The sequence below is a fragment of the Aulonocara stuartgranti genome (assembly GCF_965226115.1).
Source record: "Aulonocara stuartgranti genome assembly, chromosome: 6".
NCBI classification, from domain to species: domain Eukaryota; kingdom Metazoa; phylum Chordata; class Actinopteri; order Cichliformes; family Cichlidae; genus Aulonocara; species Aulonocara stuartgranti.
The window spans coordinates 24,920,508-24,944,154 of NC_138944.1; the positions used below are offsets into that span (position 1 = coordinate 24,920,508).

A 23,647-nucleotide genomic window follows, 5' to 3' on the forward strand; every position below is an offset into this window, starting at 1 on the left:
AGAGAAGCGGTTCGCTGACCCCTGCAACCCATCCACTAATTCGTGTATCAATAGTTTGCATGATCGTTACTTTAGGAAGATTTTGAGGGGGTGGGGAAGATAAAACGTGATAAGCACGAAAGGTGTGAGGATGTAAAGGGAAACACTATTGATTTACGTATCTAATAAATTTGAGGGCTTTAAAGATCAACCTGACTAAAACAAAAAAAAAGGTGGAGGTTGTTTTTCTCCTAAAACTATTTCGTGGAAAGCTGCTTTAACAAAATGTGTCTTTACTAAAAGTTACACCGGGATTCTTGTTCTTTTTAAAATAAAAAAAAATCCCAAAACATCGTTTTCATCTTCACGATTCGACCTCTGGGGGTTAAACAAAACAAAAACAAAACGGACTCCAAGTGCCGTCAAGGTGACAGAATATGTTTCTCATCACTTACAGCACGGAGCCGCGGCGAAGCTGTTGCGCAAGAGCCGCTATGGCCCGAGTGCGTAACAGCGTGTGCATGGTACGGAGAGTCTGCAGGTCCCGCTATGATTAACTGCAACCTAACAACCATCCTCTATCTTTACTGTCTTCCCCTCACGCGGACGTGTGCGCGAACGGACGCACACAAGCACACACGCGCGCGCGCACACACGCGCGCACATACACTTGCTCGGAGCTGGACATTCCTATCCCCCCTCTCCGTACCTGATATTTATCCAACGAAACCACTTCATCCCTGTCATGTTTCTAACTTTAGAGACGACATTAAAAACCTAAAAAATAAAAAAAAGGCTACAGAACGAAGAGGAACACCAGCGACAGCAGCAGAGGAATGTCGGGAGGAAATCTTCGACTGTCCTCAGCCGCTGCGGGCTCTCTGTTATCATCACTACTTTTCCTGGCCAGCCAGGATTCATTCACGGCTCCTTTGCTGTTCCGTAGCCGCGCGAGGGGCTTCCTGCTTCGGCCACACGAAGTCAATTAGCCGGTCCCAGAGGGGTGCCCCTTCCCGAGTCTTTATCGGCGCTGGGGTTACCAAAACACGCCTATAGCTTGCTTTTTAAAACTCCTCTCCGCTCTCACACCAATTACTGAGACAGAAGGCATGTGTGTAACAAGAGGCAAGGAATCATGTCGCAAGCTGTGCAAATTTTATATTAACATGTTTTTGCAAATACATAAAATGTGCTATTTTTTGCCCTTTTTTAAAAAATAAAAGAAAATGACAAATGCATTGAATAAATTTTGAAAAAGTGACAGATGACAGAGAGAGAGGGAAAATGCATGAATTGAAATACTTTACAGCAGGTTTGTGTAAAAGAGCAACACAAAAAGCATGAAATCAATGTTCCAAAAAGAAAAGGGAAAGTTACAAAAAATCTGCTGCAAAATTGACTCTTAACTTAAAATATCACAAACAAGACACCACGAAACCACTGGTTCCCCCCACCACCTCCACCCACCCACCCCAACATGAACTTACACATACACCTACACATGCAGACGTACACCAACACTTTCTTGGATCAGGAACCAGTAAATACTGTGAGAGTAAACACAAATCAGGAGAAGGAAAATGAACATTTGGCCTTAAAGATGGAAAAGAAAGAAGGAAGACAGGAGGAGGCAGAGATGGAGAAGATGGAGGGGTGAGGCTGAGCGACGTACCTGCTGGGACATTCTGTAGAGGAGGTTGCTGTCAGTGCTCTGTTGCTGCCATGTCCCCATGAAGCCCGGCTGCTCAGCACTAGGCGGTCTGGTGCTGAACTGCATGGAGCTCGCGCCTGCTCCCTCAGCGCTGCTGCTAACGATGCTTACGCCACCCAGACCACTTCTGCTGCTGGTGGTGCTGCTGCTACTACTACTGTGGCTACTTGAGATGATGCTCGTGCAAATGCCAGCTGTGTCCGTGGGTCCGTTAGCCTTAGCTGGAGGTGGCCTGGGCGACTCTGGGTCTCTGCTGGGCTCTGGTGGGACCGTGTCACACTCACTGCCTCTCACATCCAACTCTGCCTCCTTGGACTTAGACAGAGAGAGGGAGAGACAGAGAGGGAGGGCAGCAGCGATGTGGGAGTGTGAAGGAGGAGAGAAGAAAAAGAAGTCAGTGAAGGTGGGTTCTTTTGGGGTTATGTTGCCTTTTAAAAAAATCTAGCTTGGTTCCTGCTTGCTGAGGAGGATAACAGCAAGAGGCAAGATGAGGAAGTAGATGTATGTGTGCGTGTGTATGTGTGTGAGGTTTCTTGGCAGCTCCGGTGGCAGAGCAGTGAATGTGGAGTTAATTCTCGTGAAGGGAGAGAGAAGAGGGCTTGTGGTGAATTTCCTCGGGGGCCTCGTCTTGGACAGGGGAAGATGAGCGGAGCACTGGAGGTGAAGAGGGACGAGGAAAAGGATGGAGGTGAGGAGGGAGGTTGATGAGAAGGTGAGCAAGAATGGAGTAAAACAAAAAAAAAGGAGGGGATTATGGGAATTAAGGCGAGGGGGTGCATGTTGTTGCCTTTGGCCTGACTTTTTTTTTCTTTTCTTTTTTTACTTTTTGCTGTAATCCATCTGTCAGTCATTTTGTACTTGGACACGGAGTGAACAGAAACACACACTTGGATGCAAACATACACAGTGGAACGCATGTTTACCTGCATGCACACACATGGACACACTCACGTAATATTTGAAGAAGAAAAAAAAAGAAAAGTAGGAAAGTAAAAGTTAAGCAACCTGGGAAGTGCCACCACCAGACTCAGCAGTGAATATCCACACAGAAATACAATCAGAAATAAATTCAAGCTTGAGAAGGCAACAAATAGTGTGCTGTAAGTACAACAGAGATATATCTTACACTCTAGACTTAAAAAAAAAACACATACAGCAAAAAAAATTGTGAAATTTAAAAATACTGTTTCACTGTTTTCCCAAAAATTTGTCAAACAACCAAAAAAACATATTTAAAGTCCAGTTAAAAAAAAAAAAGTCCCATAAACGTCCATGAAAGCAAACAGCCGAGCCAATAAAAAGCTTGAATTTATCTTACCATCAATTCTGTGTCTGTCCCAGCAAAGTGAAGATGAGGTGTGGGAGTGAGCCACCAGCAATCCAGCTCTCCTTGCCTCCCGCTCCTCTCTCTCTCTCTCCTTTTCTCTCTCCCTTAGCCTCTCTCTCTCTCTCTGTGTCTCTGTGAATGTGTCCCTCTCTCAACGTCTGTGCTGCCGACTGTCCTCTCTCTTTCCCTCTCCTCTTGCCTCTCTCTCTCTCTCTGACTCCTCTGTACTCCGCCGCAGCCACGGAGGAACTGAACTGAGCGCCTGAGCGTGTGTGTGTGTGTGTGTGTGTGCGAGAGCGAGCCAGTGAGAGAGACGGTGGCTCGCTGAGTGTGTGTGCGAGACTGAGAGAGAGAGAGAGAGTGTGTGTGTGTCAGGCCAGTGCAGCTCAACTGAGTCAACTCCGCCGCTCCACTGTGAGATGCTCAGTGACATCGTGCTGCACACTTCGACACACTTGCACGCAGACACACACACACACACACACACCCCTCCTCTGCTAGACGCAGATAGGTGGGGGCAAGCTCCCTCACAGATCGGGAGGAGGGGAGCGTTTGTCTCCCCCCGCCTTATTACCATTTGCGCTGCGAGCGGCCAGCACGTCTCAGAGCAACTTAGTTCTCCTGTGGGACCGTCCTGCCACACACGCATATGAACGCACACAGACCCCCCCACACACACACAGCTATACACAGTGCTAAGCAAAGGAGCTGAGTTGTTGCCTTCCATGTGAAAAAAGAGCCACTTCTGTTTGGTGTTTTCAAGTTTCTTTGTTTCAGGAAAGAAAAATCAGGTTTGTATTCTGCAAAAAAACTGTTTGTTTTTTTTTATCACAGCTGATCAATATTTTTTGGTGTTCTTTTCGTTAGATAATTATAAATATATCTTTCTCTCTATATATATATATTTTTTAAAACAAGCAAAGATGCCAGCCTTGATACATCTTTTAAAACTCTCGTGCCTTTGTTTGATTTTCACCGACTCTAATGAAAGACTAATGGAACGCAGGCAATCTGCCACCAGCATGCACACGAACACACATGCTCACAGGCACCTCCTCTCTCTCCCCTCTCCTCCTCCTCCTCCTCCTCCTCCTCCGCGGAGGCTCTCAGATTTTAATTAAGAAAAAAATGAGGAAGAGGTTCCATTTTAGCCAAATTGGTCCCCACAGCAGCAAAGGTAAGGGGAATAAAATGAGGGATGGAGGAGTAAAGGGAGGCAGACACAGAGAAAAAGACACACAGGAGGATAAGACAAAAAAAGAGGGAAAAGATCTATGCTTCCTTTGACACAGCATAGGACACATCTCAAACAATGAAGACACCCATCTCCCTCCCTCCTTCCTTCTCCTTTCCTTTCCCCTTTTTTTTTTAAACTTTAAATCTCCCATCTTGTCTTCTCCACCCCGTCTTTTCGCCCCACTATCATTAGAGAAATGACAGACCAGGTGCCTCAGTCCGCAGCGAGAGGGAGATGTCACAGTGATCTTTTTCATTGCCGAGGAACAAAAGAGAAAAGGACACGGACAGAACTTCTCTCCTCAGCTACATTAAATGGCTTGTGATATATAAAGTCACTTCAAATTTTGTGGTAAATTGCGGCAGACAGCTTCTTGGTTGTCTGTTAAAAGCCTTTTGTACTACACTGAAAAAAAGGGACTGGCCATCTCTTGGATTTATGTAAGCATCTTGCATGTATTTAACACAATTGCCTCATGTTTTAAAGTTAAATGTAACTATATAGTGTAAAAACTACATGATATGCAGAAAGGGTGTATTAAATTGTTCATATCATGTTCAGGTGAAGTAAGTTAATAAGATAGCAACGTTAAATCTCGTGAAACCACGCGTGATTTCATCTCGCGGGCTTTGGATCGTGGTTTAAAAAAGGCATCCATCTCAGTCAAGTCGAGCAGCCAACTCTACGTTTTTGGTATGTCTTGATTTTTTGAATTAATTTTTACCATATTTCAGCCAAATGTAGTTAAACGTCTAGAGTGTCGCCATGTAACATGCTAAAAAAGAGCCGTTAGCTTATTTGCTGTTTTATCTGTTGTCAAAGAATTGGCGCTTTTTCATTTGAATTTGTCTTTGGCACAAGAGCCGTAATATCACATTAAACCTAATTACGAGGCACTCATAACATAATTTGGTTTTCTGTGTGAATAGATTTGTCAACTGACTCTTCAGTTACATTGTGTATTTACTGCACCGTGGTGTTAGTGAGATTTTGGACATTGAACAGCTTTAGCTAATATCATCAGCAGCATTATGCTAGCTTACATCCCTACCCCTCCTGCCCTCACCTGCTGTCCTTTTGTTTTTGTTTTTTTTGCTGCACATTGAGAGATGACCTCTATTCTGCATTTCACCAGGAGTCAGCTGATGGATTGTGGGTTCAAGGTGTTATGGTAAGAAAGTATATTCTATTTTCGTTTCTGTAACTTAATTATAATAGGTTTTTTATAATTATTAGGTGCATGCATACTCACCCTATTAATACAACTGAGAAATCCAAAATCTGCCATAGGTTTATCTTATACCTGTATGTATTGCCAGAAAGGTGATTACTGGACTCACATTAATGCACACTTGAACTGAAATGAGGTTGTAACTTGTGGGTTGTTGGGTTGCAAATCAGAAACAAACATCTTTGGATTTTTTTAATCCCATAAGATCTGGAAACACAGTTTTTATTCAACAAAACATTACTGATTAACCAAGCACAGTGCCTGCTGTTATTTCAAAATAATTTTATGTTATTTCAGATAAAATGCAGCATTCCAGTGCATCCCAACCATGCATACAGTCAAGGTTTCTGACGGAGCTGAGTTTTTCTCTGACAGTCTGCTGAAAGTGTTTGCAAAGTGATCGGGGGAACAGTGCACAAAGCTAAAGGATGTAGCTGCCATGATGACAGTAAGAACTTTAAAATTCTTGAACTACAAAGTGTATATGTATTGCATTAGGTCAGTAAAAGATTTTTATGCTACATCCATTGAAACCGTCAACTATTACCTGTGAGTACCGATTCCACTAAAAGGATGCCATAATTTTCGTCATGCATTTACTGGCCCACTGAGAAAAAATTATCTTTTTTTAAAAATAAATGTTCTGGAAACTATATATCCATAAAGTTGATGTCAAACAGGAACTTTTGATATTGCTTTGTAGATGCTGGTGTTGCATGTTGACTGGTTTAAAAAGTCAAGAGTTTTTGTCTGGGATCATTTTCTTCTGTGCTACTGAAAAGTTCACAAATCTCTGTTTTCTTTGTTATAATACTCAAGGATGACATTAATGCTCGGAGTCCCTCATCAAAGTGCTCCGCATCTGTGTGAAAGACAATTGCAACATCTTGGTGCAGGAGTTCATGGTGAGTGTTTTATGAGTAGATTGTGGATTTGCAACATTTAAAAATGCATTTAGTTATCCACTTGATCCTCATTGGACTGGTTAGGACCAGTAGTCCTCTTTAATAATTTGAAGTTCACATGAGGCCTGGTAGTGAACTCGGCCGCCGGCCCTTGAGGCCCCACCCCTGTATTAGGGGTCACATCAGTGTGAAAAAACTTTAAATTTGTCATTCTAGTGAACAAAGGAAAATCCCACCAATATTTACATTAGCTTTTGTTTGAAAAAATGACCAACTGACCAACAGCTAACCAAATTGTGGGGCTGAAAGTCTAAATTCTAACATCTTCTGAGTGACATAACCTGGATTTCTGATGGGCCGGTGTCTTTCTAACAAAAACTAATGTAAAGCATTTGAAATTATTATGTTTTTCACCCTCTCTTAGAAACTCTGTTAGACCATGAATGGCAGCATGGCAGGCCACTCTTTGGCTATAGCTATTTACTATGTTGCTTGCATTGGTTTAAATTACTCTAACATTAGAACTGGTAGATTCAAAAGAGATGAGTTTAAAAAGGAATCTTAAAGAAATGTTTTGTGTTTAACCAGGACTTGACTGAGGCCACTGCACAGATTGAGAAAACCACAATGAACATCTGTCTCCAGAGATGCGCCAGGCAATGACTTTTCTGATGTTGTTCTTCAAGATCTGGATAACGTGACCTTTGCAGTAGCCATGCTGTTTGGACCTTTTTTATTCCTTCAACATGAGTTACCCATCACAACTCTGCTACACTTTTGAGGTGATTCAAAGGGTGGTAATGGAGTTGGATGCAACTCAGCTCTCAAGGAAAGCTCACAACTAAGACAAAACTGCTCCTGCAACGAAGCTCACTGTTATGCATGTGAGGTGACCAGCTCTAGGTGAGAGGACATTTAAATCTCACACTTGTTCTGCTGCATTTTTGAAGCTCAATTCCAGGAACAGATCGCAGGTTTCATTTGTATATACTCTGCAACTGCCATGAGGACAAGCCGTTTTTTTTGTTGTTTGTTTTTCCTTTTGCTCTGTACAAGTTCTGTTTGTCTGTTTGGCAGCATTTTTAAATTTGTCTTTGTATTTTTTCTTTCTTTTACTAGTGAAGAGATGTAGCGTGAACAGTTATACAGTCTAAATATCCCATATGGGTCGTGTGAAATGGTATTTTCAATTTCATTCAGTTGAAGTAAAGAACGTTGAATATTTCTAAGTGTGCTGTTTTGAACCAAGATGTCACAGTATGATCAGTGCTGTAATTTTTGACAGTCACTGTATCAATGTTATTTTTGCGTCTCTTGAATAAAGGTTTTGACCTGCAAGTGCTAATTTCTTTAGTTATTGGGGTAAAATGGGTAATGTTAATAGGAAGGTGTTTGCCAATTCAGTAACCTAATTTAATGTTAATGGAAACTAACATTACCTCAAATTGTTTAGTTATAATTGTTGTTTAACTGAATCTTGATGTCAGAGGCCTTAAATAGAATGTTTTGATTTGTTCTTTCCCAACATTTTTCAAAAGAAACAGTCTAATTTCTTTACTGTGATTGATTCCAGAGAACACGGAAGAACTGACATTATTTAACTGTTGATTTATATAGATTCAGTGGAGGAGTAATGTCAGTTTAATTCTTTACCTACTGTCAATGCAGTGAAATTAGACATTTTGTTTTGAAAGGTTACTGGTGGATGCCAGCAACCATCTTGGAAGAGAACAATACAATCTGTTATAAGGCCTCCATTTGAAAATTGTGTATTTGATACTAGAATATAATAGCAAAATGTAATTTGAAGATAACATGTAGTATTTAAGTGACCAAGTAGTATTGGGTAAAAGTTATTGAATCGTGTTGGGATAACGTGAGAAAATTGTGAAGGATTAAAATATTCCAAGAGCTCAAATTACTTCATCAAAACATGTTTAAGTCACATTTTATCAACACAAATTGCACAGGTTTATTGAACATGAATAAATTGTGTTAATTTAACTCAATTGTTTAAGTTGCTGCCAAAGCAAAACATCTGTGTGCAACAAATGTCCACCATTGAATTAAGTAAATCCAACAACATATTTTTTTCAGTGTATGTACTAATGGTGGTACACCGTTAACCTTTGCTGAGATTATCACACCGGTCATTACTGTTATGTACAGGTGATTTCTGCCAGCAGAGAGAAAAGTGTGCAGTGTGTGTCTCGCCACTTTGAAAATGTGCAATTGTGTCTTTTGTCTCAAGCTCAATTTACATCTTCGCTCCTTTCTTGCTGCCTGCCTACATCTTCATCCTCTGCTTTTTTGTCTCTTGTAATTTTTCCCCCCTCCACCTCTAAATACCTTCCGCTGCTCCCTTCCTTTTCAATTCTTTTCTTCATTCATCTTTTTGCATGCTGGCCCATGCCTTGTCAGTAGCCACGAGAAGCATTGTTGTAAAAGGCATAATGTGTCACCTCTTGTCCATGTACCGCCAGCTCTGCTCTTAACAACTTATTGAAAAGGTAATGCACGAGGCTTAGGCTAATTATATTAAGTGACAATTTAGCCGCCAAGGTTCCTTTTTGCTTTCCAGTTTTTTTCTCTTCCTCTCTCCTTCTGCTCCCTCCACCCCTCCACCCCATTCTCCTGTAAATGTGCTAGTCTGTGGGTTTTTCGAGTGGCACTCAGTGTTTCAAGTCAAGCTGGTGGCTCAGCTTCTGACCTGGCTGGTTAATGGCTGTTATTTGTGAGAGGGAGGAGTGGACTCTGCAGATATTGCTCACTCTTCCTCCACATTTCTTTCCCCTCTTTTTACCCCCCTACCCCGTCCACCTTGCTTCTGCCGATAGTAAATGGTCATGATGACAGCGGAAACAAAGAAAAAAAACACAGAAAGAGAGAGAGAGAGACAGAAGTAAAAATACAGAGATGAAGAAATTTTGAAGGGGGGACTGGAAAGAGGAGGCAAGAGGAAATAGAAAGATGAAAAATCTGTGAAAGCAGGAAAAGGGTGGGAAAAAAGGGGATACTGGAGATCCTCAGGCTCCTTTATTAAAACTATTATTGTGCAGGACTTGAGAATTCCCCCCGGGGCAGGGGTCCATGTCGAAGCCCATATAATTAACTAGAGGCTCAGCTACGGATCAATTACCAGACAAGCAAGTGATAGCTGAATCAATGGAAGATCATCAGGCTCGTTATCAGTGTTGCAACTCATTAGAGGAAAAGTGAGGTAGAGAAAGAGGCAGAGTAAAAAAGAGGGGGTGGGGGGTAGGGGGGGCAAGAAGGGAGAAGGGGGTGCCTGGGTGAGGCAGGAGGAGAGGGCAGAATTGTTGGCAGTGTGTTATCCCAGAAGCTGATGGGTGTGTGTGTGTGTGTGTGTGTGTGCTGTACTAGTGTGTGATGGGCTGCTTTTCCTCATTAGCTGCCACCGACTGGTGACAGGTGGGAGTCCTGTACCATGAGCGAAGCCTGCTCTGTAGCAACAGTCACTGAGGCTTGCACGGATCAATACTGGCGTGCACATGAGGCTAAAGCTCTGCCACAGCATTCTTACTCCCCAGGTACTCACAACCTCAGTCTCGGGTACAATTTTGCAATTTGAGCAGTCAGAAGGGAGGTGTCAACAATGAAGAGTCGCAGAACAAAGGAGCAACAACTATAACCAGAAATTCAAAGCAACGCCAGAGTTAATAACCTCTTTTAACAGCAAAGTGACATCTACGTATGAAGACGTTAGTTTGAACTCTTGTAGGGTTGTGCTCAAAAGTGATTTAAAAAAAAAAATGCAATCAATTTTTTAAAGTAGGGCAAAAATGAAAAAAGTACTATTAATATGCGTTGTTTCTATTTTGCATTCACCTAAGTAGAGTTGAAGTATAATGAAATGCGCTATATAAATAAACCTCCATTGCCATCTGAACTTTGAGGATTCAGTCATTTGTGGTGATGTCACATTTGCACACTGCTTTGCATGCGTTGCTTGATTTATGTTTTAATTCTGATTTTCCTCTTTCATTTGATGTTTAGAAATTGGTGCCTTTAGAGATAAATGACTGAATCCTCAAAGTTCAGATGGCAATCGGGAAACAATATAAATCTGTGACCTAAACATCTGCCAGTAACTACCGGGGATTGTGCTGATATCGTTTCAAACAACACAAACGTGTTTTCTCATGATTTGTGTTACTTTTTTCTATATTTATCAATATTATATTACATCATCTCATTAATTCTTTTACTGTTCACTTATTTTTGGCTTGTATTCTATTATTTCCATTCTGATTATATTTCAGTCTTTGTTAAAGAAAAACATATAGAGCACGTCAGGTAAAAGAGTCCAATAAGAGTGCAGAAAGTGAGATTTAAAACATTCTTGGACTCTTTGTACTTTAACTATGGCACCATCCATCACTAAGTCCACACTTTTATGCCCATCAAACCTCTTAGCACTGCCTGTTTGTTTCCCAAGCACTGACATCTAATGGGTCAAATAGCCCAGAAATTGGGTGCGACAGCACTGAGTTGTTAGACCAGTCTGAAGAGAACCAATTCCCCTTACTATGCTCTTGAGAGGCAAAGTATCCAGCTTTTTATTTTCTGTGCAAAGTGAGAAAACCTGTTGAAGCAAACAACAAAGAGTACAAAACAAATACAGGGAGTCATCAAAGAGTCATAATTACGATGCTTTGCTGCTGTATTATTTTTCTGTTTTGTGTTGCTTTTTTTTTTCTTTTCACGACAGAAAATCACAACAACAAAGACCAGCTCGCACAAAAACTAGGCCAGAAAGGGAGAGGACAACAAGTGGAAGGTGGAACGACATAATTTGTGCAGCGGCGGCGATCATGTGCCACAGAAACAAATGATCTCCACCAGCAGAAGGAGCTTGATGAGCACCCTCTCTTTGCCGAGCAGGATGCTGGCTGGTGAAACACTGATTCTTTTCAGGTTGTCACATGGAAGTCACATCTAGAGTTCATCCTATCAGCTGTTCAGTCATTCCCAACTTGTTTTCTCTGCTCGTATAAAGCTTTCCTATCATCTTACATTCTTGTTCGAATAATTAAAGGTAAACAAAGCTAAACAATAACATTCACGGCGAAAGAGTCGTGGAAAGTGACCAAAAAAAGGGTCAAAAAACCAAAACGTGAGTGCAGCTTTTCAGCAGTACACTAAAGACGTAAGCAGGAGCACATGGCTAAGGGCTGGTACTGTCAGTGACCTGATTTATGATCACAGTGCATGTGACAACGAGCGCCGTGTCGATTAGATGGCGCAGGGATAGAACTGTCACTGTTCTGCTACCACTACAGGGCCACAAGACATCATATGACACCAACAGGAACAGCCCTCCACTTGTGATAGCGTTAGAGACAGACGGAGAGAAAGATGGAGAGAAAGGCAGATGAGGGCACCAAAAGGTCTGAGAGAGAATAAAGAGAGCCACATGATTGCCCGTGTCACTGATCACTGCAATCTGGGCTCCACTTATAAGTGCACCTTTGTGAGCGAAACAGTATAACAAGATGAGTCTAACGAGTGTTCTGAGTTATTTACAATTTTCAGCTGTATTTGTGGTAATATAGAAAGGCAGAAGGTTAATTGCTAAGAGCATCATTTGCTAATGCCTGTTTAGCAATTTGTGATCTAATGACATGTTATGCATAACAGCGCTCCACATCCTAGTTTTTTTTCTTCAAAGGGCAGGCTCCACTATCCAGGTCGGGAGATAAAACTACAATTTTATCAGCATCAGCATGGACGCACACACACACACACACACACACACACACACACACACACACACACACACACACACACACACACACACACAAATACATATACATATACAGTGCTCATTCACATGTTCACCTCGATCCCAGCAGGCACCAGACCACTATCCTTCCTTCTCACCAAATCTCTGAACAACTTTCACATGACGACACATAAACACACACACATGCAGAAATTCACTTAAGCTCTCTATATCTGAAAATCTCAATTCAAACATGCGTGGTGTTTATATTCTTTATATTAGTGGGTCTGCAACTAGTCACTGCTTTTATCATCAGTTAATCTGACTGGTGCTTTCCTGATTCGTGATATGATACAGTTTTCGTAGTGCAACAAATAGACAAAAGTGGAGCCCTGCAGCGTGCATACTGTTGATTTAATAATTTGGCAGCGATTAACAATTCAAAATATTGAGAAAATAAAGAAAAAAAACTATCAAAAAATTAAATATTACTTAGAGCCAACAGTCTGAAAGCCCAGTGATATTTACTGAGATACTTAAGAAACTAGCTAACTAGCTAATCACAGTAAACAGACTGGTGGATTTCCAGCATCTTCTTTTTCAAAACCTCTTTAAACTCTGTGTAAAGATGCATTTCAAAACAAATCATACAAGCTAGAAATTAAGTGTTTTAAGATGCTGTAAAAACTGAAACATTTCAGCAATTTTCTCTAGCTCAGTATCAATTAGTTCTGCAGCTTGCAGTTTGCTAGCTAGCAAATAACTCACACGATGACATAAAAAAAACAGGGAGATGGGATTATCTCCAGCATCAGCTACATTCACCAGCTGTTAATGGAAAAGGCTATATAACAACTTTAGTGTGAGAAAAAAAATGACTTAACTCTTTAAGTTGTATAATGATTCACAGATGTCATTGTTATGGATTGTAGGATTTATAACAACTAATTAGAGTCACTAAAGTGGCCCTACCAATGGTTTCTGGTGCTGGTGCCAACTTATCTGACAAATACTATGGCTTGTTGGAATGTTTCTATAAGGAACAAGATTTAAACTTAAATTCAACAAAATTTAGCATGACTCCAAATGCACAAATCTCTGCTTTGTCCAGTGTGATTAAGGTGGCAGGAATTAAGAGGTTGCGTTGTTCTGCGACTCGGGAAGGGAGTAAAAATATCAAAGCTGCAGCAGAAAATACTCCACACTCACACTTGGATAATTCTCTTCTAATCATCAGTAGCTCTTCTCCTCCTCCACCCTCATTTACTTCTCTTATGTTTCCCTCCTTTACAACTCTCTCCTCACCTCATCAGACAGGCCTCTGCCTCACCCCTCCGCCGCCTTCATCCCTTCAGTCCTGTCCTCTCTCACTGACCCGTGCTCCCCCCCAGTCACAGGGCGTTGTGTCTCTACCTGCCAGGCTCCCTGACAGCCCCACGTCCCCCCTCACCCCTGAGAGGAGACCGCCTGCCCATCCGGAACGCTGCCGTGGCAACTCTGCCCCCCGCCACCCCCACCTCACCGTCCAACCCAATATCCACCGAACCCAGTGGTGAGAGTTTGACAAAGTCCTTCTCGACAGTGTCTTCCTTCTCTGAACCTCCTCCACACTTTTCCCCACCTCTCATTATTCTGTTTTTACCCTTCCTCTCAGTCTTATAACCCTCAGATTTTCTCCCTTCCTGACCTCACTAATGTGTCTTTACCTGTTTTAACTTTCTGCTCCCTTTTACACTCACTGATTAGCTTCTCTCCCTTTTTTTCTAAAGGCTAAAAAGATATAAGTAGTTGTTACACTGCGACCCTTTAAAAGCGTTTGTTGTGGACAATAGTAAATATTGACACCCAACAAGTATAATTAAATCTCCACTGAGACCTAATTTTGCTTCCATTTTTCATAATTTTGCATTACAATAAAAGACTGCACAATAAGGTCATTTAAAAGTGGTTCCATCAGACTAATTACTGGCCAGTTCTTTCTTGCTATATATGCACTGACCACAGGCTGAATGTCAACCAACAAAATGTAACTTCTGTGAACTATAGGTCAGGCAAGCCACCAAAATATTGTAGACAACTGTCCATGCAATAAAAGAAAAAAAATGGAGGCTTGTTTTGAACATACAAGATGTGATTTAAAAAAAAAGTTCCACAGCATATATTTAAATTTGGCCCCTTCAACATTGTCTCCTTTGGCACTTTTGGACCTACCAAAGTGTTGGAAACAGCACTCCTATCTGTATTTCATTAATTACATTTAAAGCCCTACATGGCCAGGCTCCTGCCTATAAAGGTCTTTCACATGATGTCATGGTCACTTGTGAATTTTCTCCCATATTGGATGTGAAATAACCACAAGCTGCTAGAGAAATATGTGTATTTTCCAGCTGGTTGGTGAGCGGCTGCTGGAAGTTTCTTATTGCCAGCAGGTGAAAACAGTTGTAAAGAACATCCTGTAAAAAAAACTCTTTGTGCTTGCATTGATTGCCACGGTCACCTGTGGTTTATTTTTATGTTGGATAGTGATGGTCTTACAACTGAATAATACACCGGTTTGAAATAGATAATTTTAAAATTAATTATTATATTATATATAAAAGCTGTGGTTATTTATTAGTATCTCCTTCCTGGGTATGACTGTGTCTGCAAATGTGTTTTGAGGAAAGTCATCAGTTCACAGCTGTGCATCTGCTCCGTGGTGAAGTAATGGGAATCACGCATTATACCAGTTAACCTTTGTGAGTAAAAGGGAAGTCCACGGCTGCTTTTGATGTGAAAAAGAAAAAAATCGATGACCTCACAAAAGCTGAGACGTGGTCCAACAAGCCTGTGTACCATCTGAAAACTCCCCAGAAAACAAATGCAAATCCAGAAAGGAGGTGGGAACAAAAAACATGTGGGTTGCATTAGCCAGGGGAGTCTTTATTTATGGCACACACATGACAAGGAACATAACCGCTAACACCACGACAAACACACAAACACTTGTGACGCTCCTCGCCAAAAAAAACACCCAAATAAATGTCACACAAATCATTGTGTGGTAGTAAAAGCCATTCGGCAAACAAGCAGAAAAGTTTTAGGTTTATTTTAGAGAATTTCTGCTGAGGAAAAAGAAAAACGAAAAAAAGTTTGGGTTAAATTCTTCTTCTGTCTCTAACTCTGGTCTTTCTCATTCATCTTTTTTTAGCCACACGTCTAAAGAAGAGAAAAGTAGGAAGTGTAGTTTCAGAAGCAATATATTTTTTATTTTTCAAGTTCTGTAGGATGTGTGCTCCAACCAAACGATCAGCACATTAAAAAGTCATTTTAGTTTCTCTTCCTGTGAGCCCCGTGGAGAGGTTCTAAGTGTAATGCCCGTTGCTGCCCTCCCCTCCTCCAAACCCCTTGTAATTGAATACTATCCCACAGCCTGGGCAAAAATCAGCTTAGCGAATGCATAAAGAGGAAAAAAAATAATAAAAAAAATGATTATTATTCCACCATCAGGTTTCAATTACACAGAAGAGGAGGGTTAAGTGAACATGAAGTCATATTAAAGTATATAGAAGGCCACTGGCTTTGGGGTGCTTTGTTGAAAGCTCTCATGTATTAACACGCATTCTTGCACGTGGCCAAGTTACATTATTTGATTATTACAACCATAGCCACAGGTTTGGCATGCAAGCTTTGAATTCCTGCTCTCGCTTAGAACCACTTCCACCGAAAACAAGAACCTATTAGTCTGAAAACATTGATGAGAGAGAAAAAATATGTCATGTCTACATCTGGCATACACAGAGGCCAGAAACCTGACTGTGTGTGTGTGTTTGTGTGTGTGTGTGTGTGTGTGTGTGCAGCGTTATGCATGAGCATGTGTTCCATCTTGCATGTCTGTGTTTCATTGCTTTAAAACATTAGACACGCAGGACCAATTTAAGGTCAGAATGGGAGTGAGGCTGTATTCACACTTAAGTTGAGATTCGGAGCATCTGTTGTTCTTGTCTTCCATTTCTACAGAAATCAGCTTGTGCTACTTTTCTTTTTTATTCTTTCCTCCCATCATTTGGGTTCACAGCTCGGCTGTCTGGCCCTCTTTCTCATGCAGTCAGTCTTTCGCACTTTGTCCTCACACACCACCACACCAGATTCTGTCACCTGTCTCTGCTGGTTCAATCACTCCCAGAGAGGCAGAGGAATGGCCTCCACATTCCCAGAGGCAAGACATAAAGGGCTGTGAATGGATTGGTTGATGGCGAGGGGGACGAAACCAGCAGCTAAATTATTAAGTGACACTTTGCTTCGAGACACACAAACACACTCATAAGGCGGGAGGGTAAACGCATTAGAACGGTTAGCCCCCTGAATGCACCCGACAACTCGAGTACACGCTAACTCGCGTCAAAATCATCAAACCAGGCCTGGGGCTCTTAAAACGTCGTGGAGCCTGGGAGGCTTTCTGAGAGTGAGTGGCCCTGTCATCGCAGCCATCGCTGCCAATAAATAAGTAAATATGGGAGTGGAGCGGCTAAGCAGCATCACCACAGAGTTGACAGCACCCATCCACTGCAAGTTTGCAGCAAATAGGTATTCGCACCTGTGTTTATGTGTGTCTCTGTGGGTCTGTGTACTCTTCCAACATCTGACAAGCTCCAGGGGGGGAAGGTAGGGCCACGATCTTGGTCATCTCCCCAGCTAGAATGTGCCAAAGCAGGACTTCATTCACTTAAGTTCCACCTGGCCTTGATTTCCTGTGAACAAGGCTTGAGCACACCGGGAGAGCACAGGTCTAATTTGGTACATAAGGCGGCAGGATGATGGGCCATTTGGCCACCATGGAACCAGACTCCCATGTTAGCAGGGAGCACAACACAAATCCTCAAGTCTTAGCTTGAAGAGCTGCAACAAAATTACACAAGCACTTGTATCACTGCTATTAAGTCATCTCCTCATGTGTCCTTTCATACATAAAATATGCAAAAAATAAGACGTAAAATGACAAAAAATGGCACCAAGGGTTCATTTGCGCTGATTATAAAATCCCCAGACAAACACACAGAAACATAACAAAGCCTTTAAATAATGTCAGCTAATTTTCTGCGTCCAACAAAGCCAGCCTTTTCTCATTTCTGCGTTTGTGTCAAAGAGGCACGGACAAAGTGTCCTTTGGCATCAGTGCACATGATTATCTCTCACTCCCAACTCATAACATACGCACACTTGTAAAGAATCAATTGGTGGCACGTTTAAAAGCACCGGATCGCCCTAAGCCTGCACTTTTTGTGTCTAAACTTCACCGGTGAGGGGAAACTAAAGAAAATCAGCCAACTGACAAACTCTCGACCTCTTGTGTGGGAATATTTGATCAGCAGGGATGAGAACGCTTTGACCAGGCGTAATGGAGGTGAATATAATTTTATTCATGCTGCAAAAAGCAAAAATCACTGCCAGATGTTTTCATTTAAAACCATCATCATAAAGGAATCCTAATAAAAAAACTATTATTTTTTCTGTGAGGAAAAAAAGAGCATTGCTCCTGGAAAGATGAACTGCCACTGGATATTCCATCCATCCATTCGCTTCCGCTTTTCCTTTTCAGGGTCGCGGGGGGCGCTGGAGCCTATCCCAGCTGTCATAGGGCGAGAGGCAGGGTACACCCTGGACAGGTCGCCAGTCTGTCGCAGGGCTCTGGATATTTTAAAAATGATTTAAAATGACCCATGGATTCAAATCCTTATGCCTAGCACACTTAAATTCTTTGCATTATAACTCCAATATAAGTAGAAAATGTTATTAGTATTTCAAATTTCTATGATCTGTTAAACAGATTTTAGCTGTACCCACAGAATAACGCCGCTTCAAGCCCATGTCACGCTTGTTTTCCCATCATTATGACCACTAGTGGACACTGAAGACAATCTGGTGTAGTTAGCCTAACAATAAATGCAATGGCATGGTGATACTTAAGCAACTGTAAACAGTGTTTGTGGGCTCGTAAATGTACTCACAGTTTGGATGTATCTGTATCGCTGTGTGTACACATATGTGTGCTCGTGTATGTGTTTATCTGTGGGTACGTTCATTGTAAAGCCTGCTAATTGCAGTTGAGACTCCTTTAATTAACACAAAGAGAGGTCTCTGGGGTATCTATGGGCACTGTGAGTGTGTCATGAGTTTATATCTAGCTAACCTGTGGGACACAACAGCCTAATCAGAGCCTTTTAAGTTCTGCCATGCTTACACTGGAGGATTAACTGAAGACACACTTTAGTCGTGGAAAATGAGACAACCGAGGATCGCGCTGGTCTGGCTGACAAAACAAGCAAAGGGGGGAAAAAATAAAATAAAAACCCACATGCGCCTGGAAACACGGAACACTTAGAACCGAGTACACAACGATGCTGACAATAAGAGGTGTGTATTTTAAGGTTGTAATGACTTTATTTAGCTTGAGTCTTGCTCAACTGTAAACAAAATGGTTGCCCGGCTGTTGTTGTTTGCAGATTAATGGTTTGTGTATGGCAAAGGGGCGCCACAGGAGACATGACACAGGATATGCCTCAATCTTTCTCTCTTCCCTTTGTCCACCCACCTCCATTTTCATTTGCTCGCTCGCTTCTCTTTCCTTTTTAAAAATAACTTGCGCTCTTTTTTATTATTCCTGCCAATTTGGACAGGAGCCGTGGTCAAAGACAGATTACACTAAGTCGCGTATCAAACCTAATCAATCTTCAGCCCCTGGAAGGCATCACTCTCCCAATGAATAATTACAGCAATCCAGTTATGAGCTGCCAGTGCCAAAATGTTGCCACCACCATCTTTTAGGATGCTGGAACCCCTGGCTGATTAACCAATGAACTTTGAGGGCGCACGTTCATGAGCGTGTGTCTGTGTGTGTGGTCCCTGTAAAGACAAAGTCAGAGGCAACAAAAGATGAATGCTTCAGTCATCACAAGCACTACTGTTTTTTTGTTCTTTTTCCTTTGAGAGTTAATAAAGTCATTTGAGCTACATTAAATCCGAGTGGCACCTGGGGTATGCGGAAGTGGGAGAGCTGATATGTGGGAAAGAATGAGAGTGATCATGTGTGTGTCGATCCAGGATTTAGGTTGGCAAGGTTGCTCTAGTCAAACTAAGGCCAAACTCAATTTGGCTTCCATACATCCTTAGTATAGCTTGCAGTAGAGGAAATGTGCTACACCACCCTCTGCTGCTCTCACACACACAGAGACACACACACACACACACACATGCAACGAGATGAAGATGATTAAAAGGAGAGAAAGGTGATGTTTTGTGAGGAGGGGAAAAAGAGATAAAAGAAGGCAGAGAACGAGAACTGTTTGTGTGCATGTGTGTGTGTGCATGTGTGTGTGTGCGTGTGTGTGTGTGTGTGCGTGTGTGCACGCATGAGGGGTGGGGGGGTGGGGGGTGATGAATGAACGAATCATTGTGTTGGTGGGTGCGCTGCAATCAGCGGGGAGAAGACGCTCCAGTCACACACTGTCAGTTATCCAGCCACTGATATGTGATGTATAAAAGGACGTGTGCACCATACAACATGACGATCTTTCATCAAGAGGCATGTTGAGTAGAAAATATTGAGAGATAATTGACAAGAAACTGCTTTTCTTCCTCGTGAGAGAGGGGAGCCACTGCGTTGTACATGAGAGGAAGTCAGCGGAGACAGTAGGGAGGGAGAAAAAAAGGGGGAAGAAGAGTGAGCGTGTAACTGCAGAGCAGCTGTATTGAGCGGAGGAGGGTGTCATTTAGAAAGTGGCTGGCTCAGCAATGGCCATTAGTAGCACTGTGACACAGTGGAGTGTCAAGCAAACAGACAGGAGGAAGAACCTGCACTGATGTGGGCAGACAGGCAGATTGAGAACGGATAACCAACGGATATGTTATAATGATGTTTATCAGTAAATCTTTACTTACTTAATCTAAAGACGATTATTAAAGTGGGAAAATATAACACAATAATAATTTATTTGAAAATGTTGCCCTTTTTTTGTAACTTCATTGTTTTTGTCTTTTTTTTGGGGGGGGGGGGCAGACTTTTAAATTTCAAAAATCAAATTTTGCTTTTATAAAGGTTTATTCAACATGCTCAATTCATTTTATTAGAATCACTTTATTTTTTTATTTATTTTTTGTTTTTATGTATCATATATGAAAAAACACCATCAACAGCCAGAAAAACTTTTTTGCTATAATTTCAGGCTTAAACTGTCTTAATTACCAGAGTATATGAACCAATATGACTATAAAATAAATCTTCAGAACACGGACATGAATAACACTAAATTGTTTGGTACTTGGTACTTGTAGGTGATGCTGGGCACTTGTGGTTTAGTGTATTTGTAAAGAACTAAATTTGATGAAGCAACAAGTCATAAAACACCATAAATTGCATTTACAGGTAACAATTTTAAGACTTAGATGATTACTTACAATAATATTGTTTTATTTAAAATTTACTCTGCGAATTAGCAATTTACTTATTATTACACTTATTTGCATAAATATTTCATATACAAATGTCCATTGTGAACATTTTCTCTCCAGCATGAAATATGACATGTTATTGACTCAGAATAGCCTGGTACACATAAGTCAAAAACTTAGGGTTGCATGGAGTGTTTTTAATAAAAGTGCCTCAGAGCCAGAGACATCATCTTTGTTATTTCATTTTTTTTCTTCCTCCTCAAAATCTGGCACCTCCACCAATGCAAATCCACTGACAGTTCAGTAGTCCTTTACCACATATGCAGCACTACTCCACAAGATCTTTGTATAATCACTGGAGTTCCTTTTTTAAATGAGACGGTGTTATAGATCTCTCCAAACAGTATCAGCACTAAAACGCATTATTGAAAAACTGTAAGGAGGATACTGATATTTACATGGTTTTAGGTAATCTGATATTTTGAGCCAGGGAAGCCTCTTATAACACTGAAGTGAAACACTAGATACTTAATACAGGAATAATACAGCCATTCTGCAAACCACAAACTACCCAGCGCCACGCCACAAATAACTATGATTTTGAGCAAGAAGGAGTGGAAGAGTGTAAAGAAACAAAGAGAGAGAGGGCTGGGGGGAGACATAACTAAAAATTACTTAGCCCATGAAATTCCTTAGACAGCAGAACTAGCAGTGAAGGCTAAACACTCCAGAGTCTGGGTGTTGGCAGACACAAAACACCGCCACAGGATGTGAGAGAGCTATTGCAACCAATCAAAACTCTTAGTTCAACTTCAAGGACCAAACATATGATATCAAAGTAAAGGAGAAAATGCCAGTGATCTGATAAGATTAGATGTGCTCTCTGAGCTTCCCGTGATTATTAATTGCATCTACAATGGCATCGCTGATTTGTGACTCCCAACCTCTTTTCTCCTTTGTTTTAATTTTCGTCGAAACAATGCCGTTTAATAACTTGCGGTTGAAAAACTACAATCGAGCCTTATTTATTTGCCTGGAAGACAATCTGAGCTTCCACTTCACTTTCCCACCAGTCCGTCCAGCTGCCCACTGCCAGAAAGCATTTTGCTGGGGACAGTGTGGTCCTATTGGAGCGACAGGAATTCACAAACAGAGGGGGCAAACCAAGGTTACTGAAACGAAGGGCCCAGGCACGCTCCCAAACGAGGCAGGCGGCGGTGCAGCCAGCGCAATCTGGGGTCCTTCTGCTGACTAGCCACACTAGGACTCATGGGAAGGGAATGTAAGGCTCCTTTGCAGGCCAAGTTTGAAGGAGTGTGGAGTGAGAGACTAACTGTTTGAAGAGGACGGAGTTAGCATATGAGAATGCTGCGTGTGTGTGTATGTGTGTGTGAGTGTATAAAAACCTTGACAAGTAAACTCTGGCTGCCATCACTCGTCACTTCTTTGTGTTGGAAAAGACCGCCTTGCCACACCCGTGCTATTCTCGTGCAGGCCAAGTCTTCTCCCATTCCAATGAAGAGACATTAAGGGAAGAGTAATCACTTTGGACGTGAGCTGCCAATTTAGTCTGAACTTATTTATCTCATTTAGAGTCAGTTTGGAGGGATATACACATGGCAAATTCCGACTTCACAGTTCCCACAGACGTAGGAATTGAAACTGCTGGCAGGCCTGACGATATTCCTTCATTGAGCTTTGCATTACTGTAACAAGAGAGGGAGTGACAATGATTTGCCAAACCCTGACAACTGCAATCCTGTCAATGCCTGCTGCCAGTTTATCTGTGGGTTGTTTTTTTTTCAGTGGATGCTTCACCACTAATTCGATTTCTTCTGGTTTTCAAGCATTAAATTCTGAATTAGGATCTTCTGAAAAACCAGATTATCTATGCAAAAAGTCACATGTCCACACGCTCTCACACTCAAACAGGTAGACGACAGCGGCCCACTAGACGCAGAGACCTCCCAAAAAACTTACATCCTACATGGCTCTGGCTGTGCATACTAACTAGTAACTGGCTTTACATTGAGCATGCACGCATGTAAGTGCACACATGCACGGTTTACTCTAATTAGTGCTGGTATTTTCAGGGCTTGTTTGCACAAATTGGTAATGTGTGATTTGAATTAAAATATGGTTGCAGGGAGAGCGGTGGGGAGGAATTGTTCCCAATAAAAATAAATAAATAAATAAAAGAAATAGAAAGGGGTTTCACCTTGCCCTTTTGTTGGGACTCATACGAAAGTAATTTAATCCAGTGAGGGAAAAGAGGAAAGAGAAAGAGGTACAGAAAGAGAGAGGTAGCAAAAAAAGACAGGGAAGGAGAGACAGAAAGAAAAAAGGGGGAGGGAGATACATTCCGTTTGGGCCATAGTGAGAGGCACTGTGGGTGTCTGAGGGCCCTCACTGCCAGTAATTGCTTCCATATAGGACTCTTCCACACACATATACACACATCTACATGCACACGCGCAGTTAACATTGTAAAAGCAGATGTGGGACATCTACCAGTATGAAAAAAGAAAAAACATCATTTACAACAGATAAATGCATGTACTAAAAGTGTCAATTTATTTAACCATTGAACTCAGTTTTCATGGAGCTCGTCATTAAGCATAATACAGTGGATAGCAGCTCTCGATTAAGAGGATGAGGCACTTTAGCAAGGTACTTGCTTGTCCCCGAAACAAGGAGCATTTTAGCAGAGTATTCTGTTAATCCAGCTCAAAGCCGGACAAAGGACGGGCGACCGTGCTTGAATTGTACTATAAGTAGGTTTAAGCCACAGAGGTAAAAAGGAAATAGGGTGGAACAGTGGTGTGGCGGTCAGCATAGTTGACTCATACCAAAGAGGGTCCTGGGTTTGAATCCACCAGTTGGCTGGGCCTTTCTGTCTGGGTACTCTGGCAGACAAAGACATACACATTATACTGGGGACTGTAAACTGGCCATGTGATTCAGCTCATAACCTATATAGATAAACCTAGTTTCACAAAACTATGCAGAGAGAGGTGTTATGGGAAACTGCAGGTCACAACGAACTGGCAAAGCACACAAACACCAAATTTAGTTTGAAAGGAG

General features: G+C 41.7%; 1 protein-coding gene and 1 long non-coding RNA gene across 7 annotated transcripts in view; one reads left to right on the plus strand and one right to left on the minus strand.

The window, feature by feature from the left end:
• Positions 1-23,647, minus strand: part of bnc2 (basonuclin zinc finger protein 2) — a 169,862-nt gene that overhangs the window by 86,587 nt on the left and 59,628 nt on the right. For 3 of the 5 annotated variants that reach the window (XM_082537185.1, XM_082537187.1, XM_082537192.1), the window contains exon 2: positions 1,652-2,005. The exons of 1 other annotated variant lie outside the window; for it this stretch is intronic. In XM_082537185.1, the coding sequence (XP_082393311.1) occupies positions 1,652-2,005 (354 nt within the window). Of the gene's footprint in view, positions 1-1,651; positions 2,006-3,008; positions 3,403-23,647 lie in introns of those variants that run through there. One more of the 5 variants, XM_082537186.1, reaches the window with a different exon arrangement.
• LOC309708395 lies at positions 4,657-7,728 on the plus strand. Of its 2 annotated transcripts, XR_014277263.1 has the most exons (5): positions 4,657-4,947; positions 5,390-5,425; positions 5,783-5,933; positions 6,305-6,390; positions 6,979-7,728. It is a non-coding gene; the product is annotated as an uncharacterized lncRNA (long non-coding RNA). The 2 variants fall into 2 exon arrangements; XR_014277262.1 differs by having other exon boundaries at positions 4,657-5,425.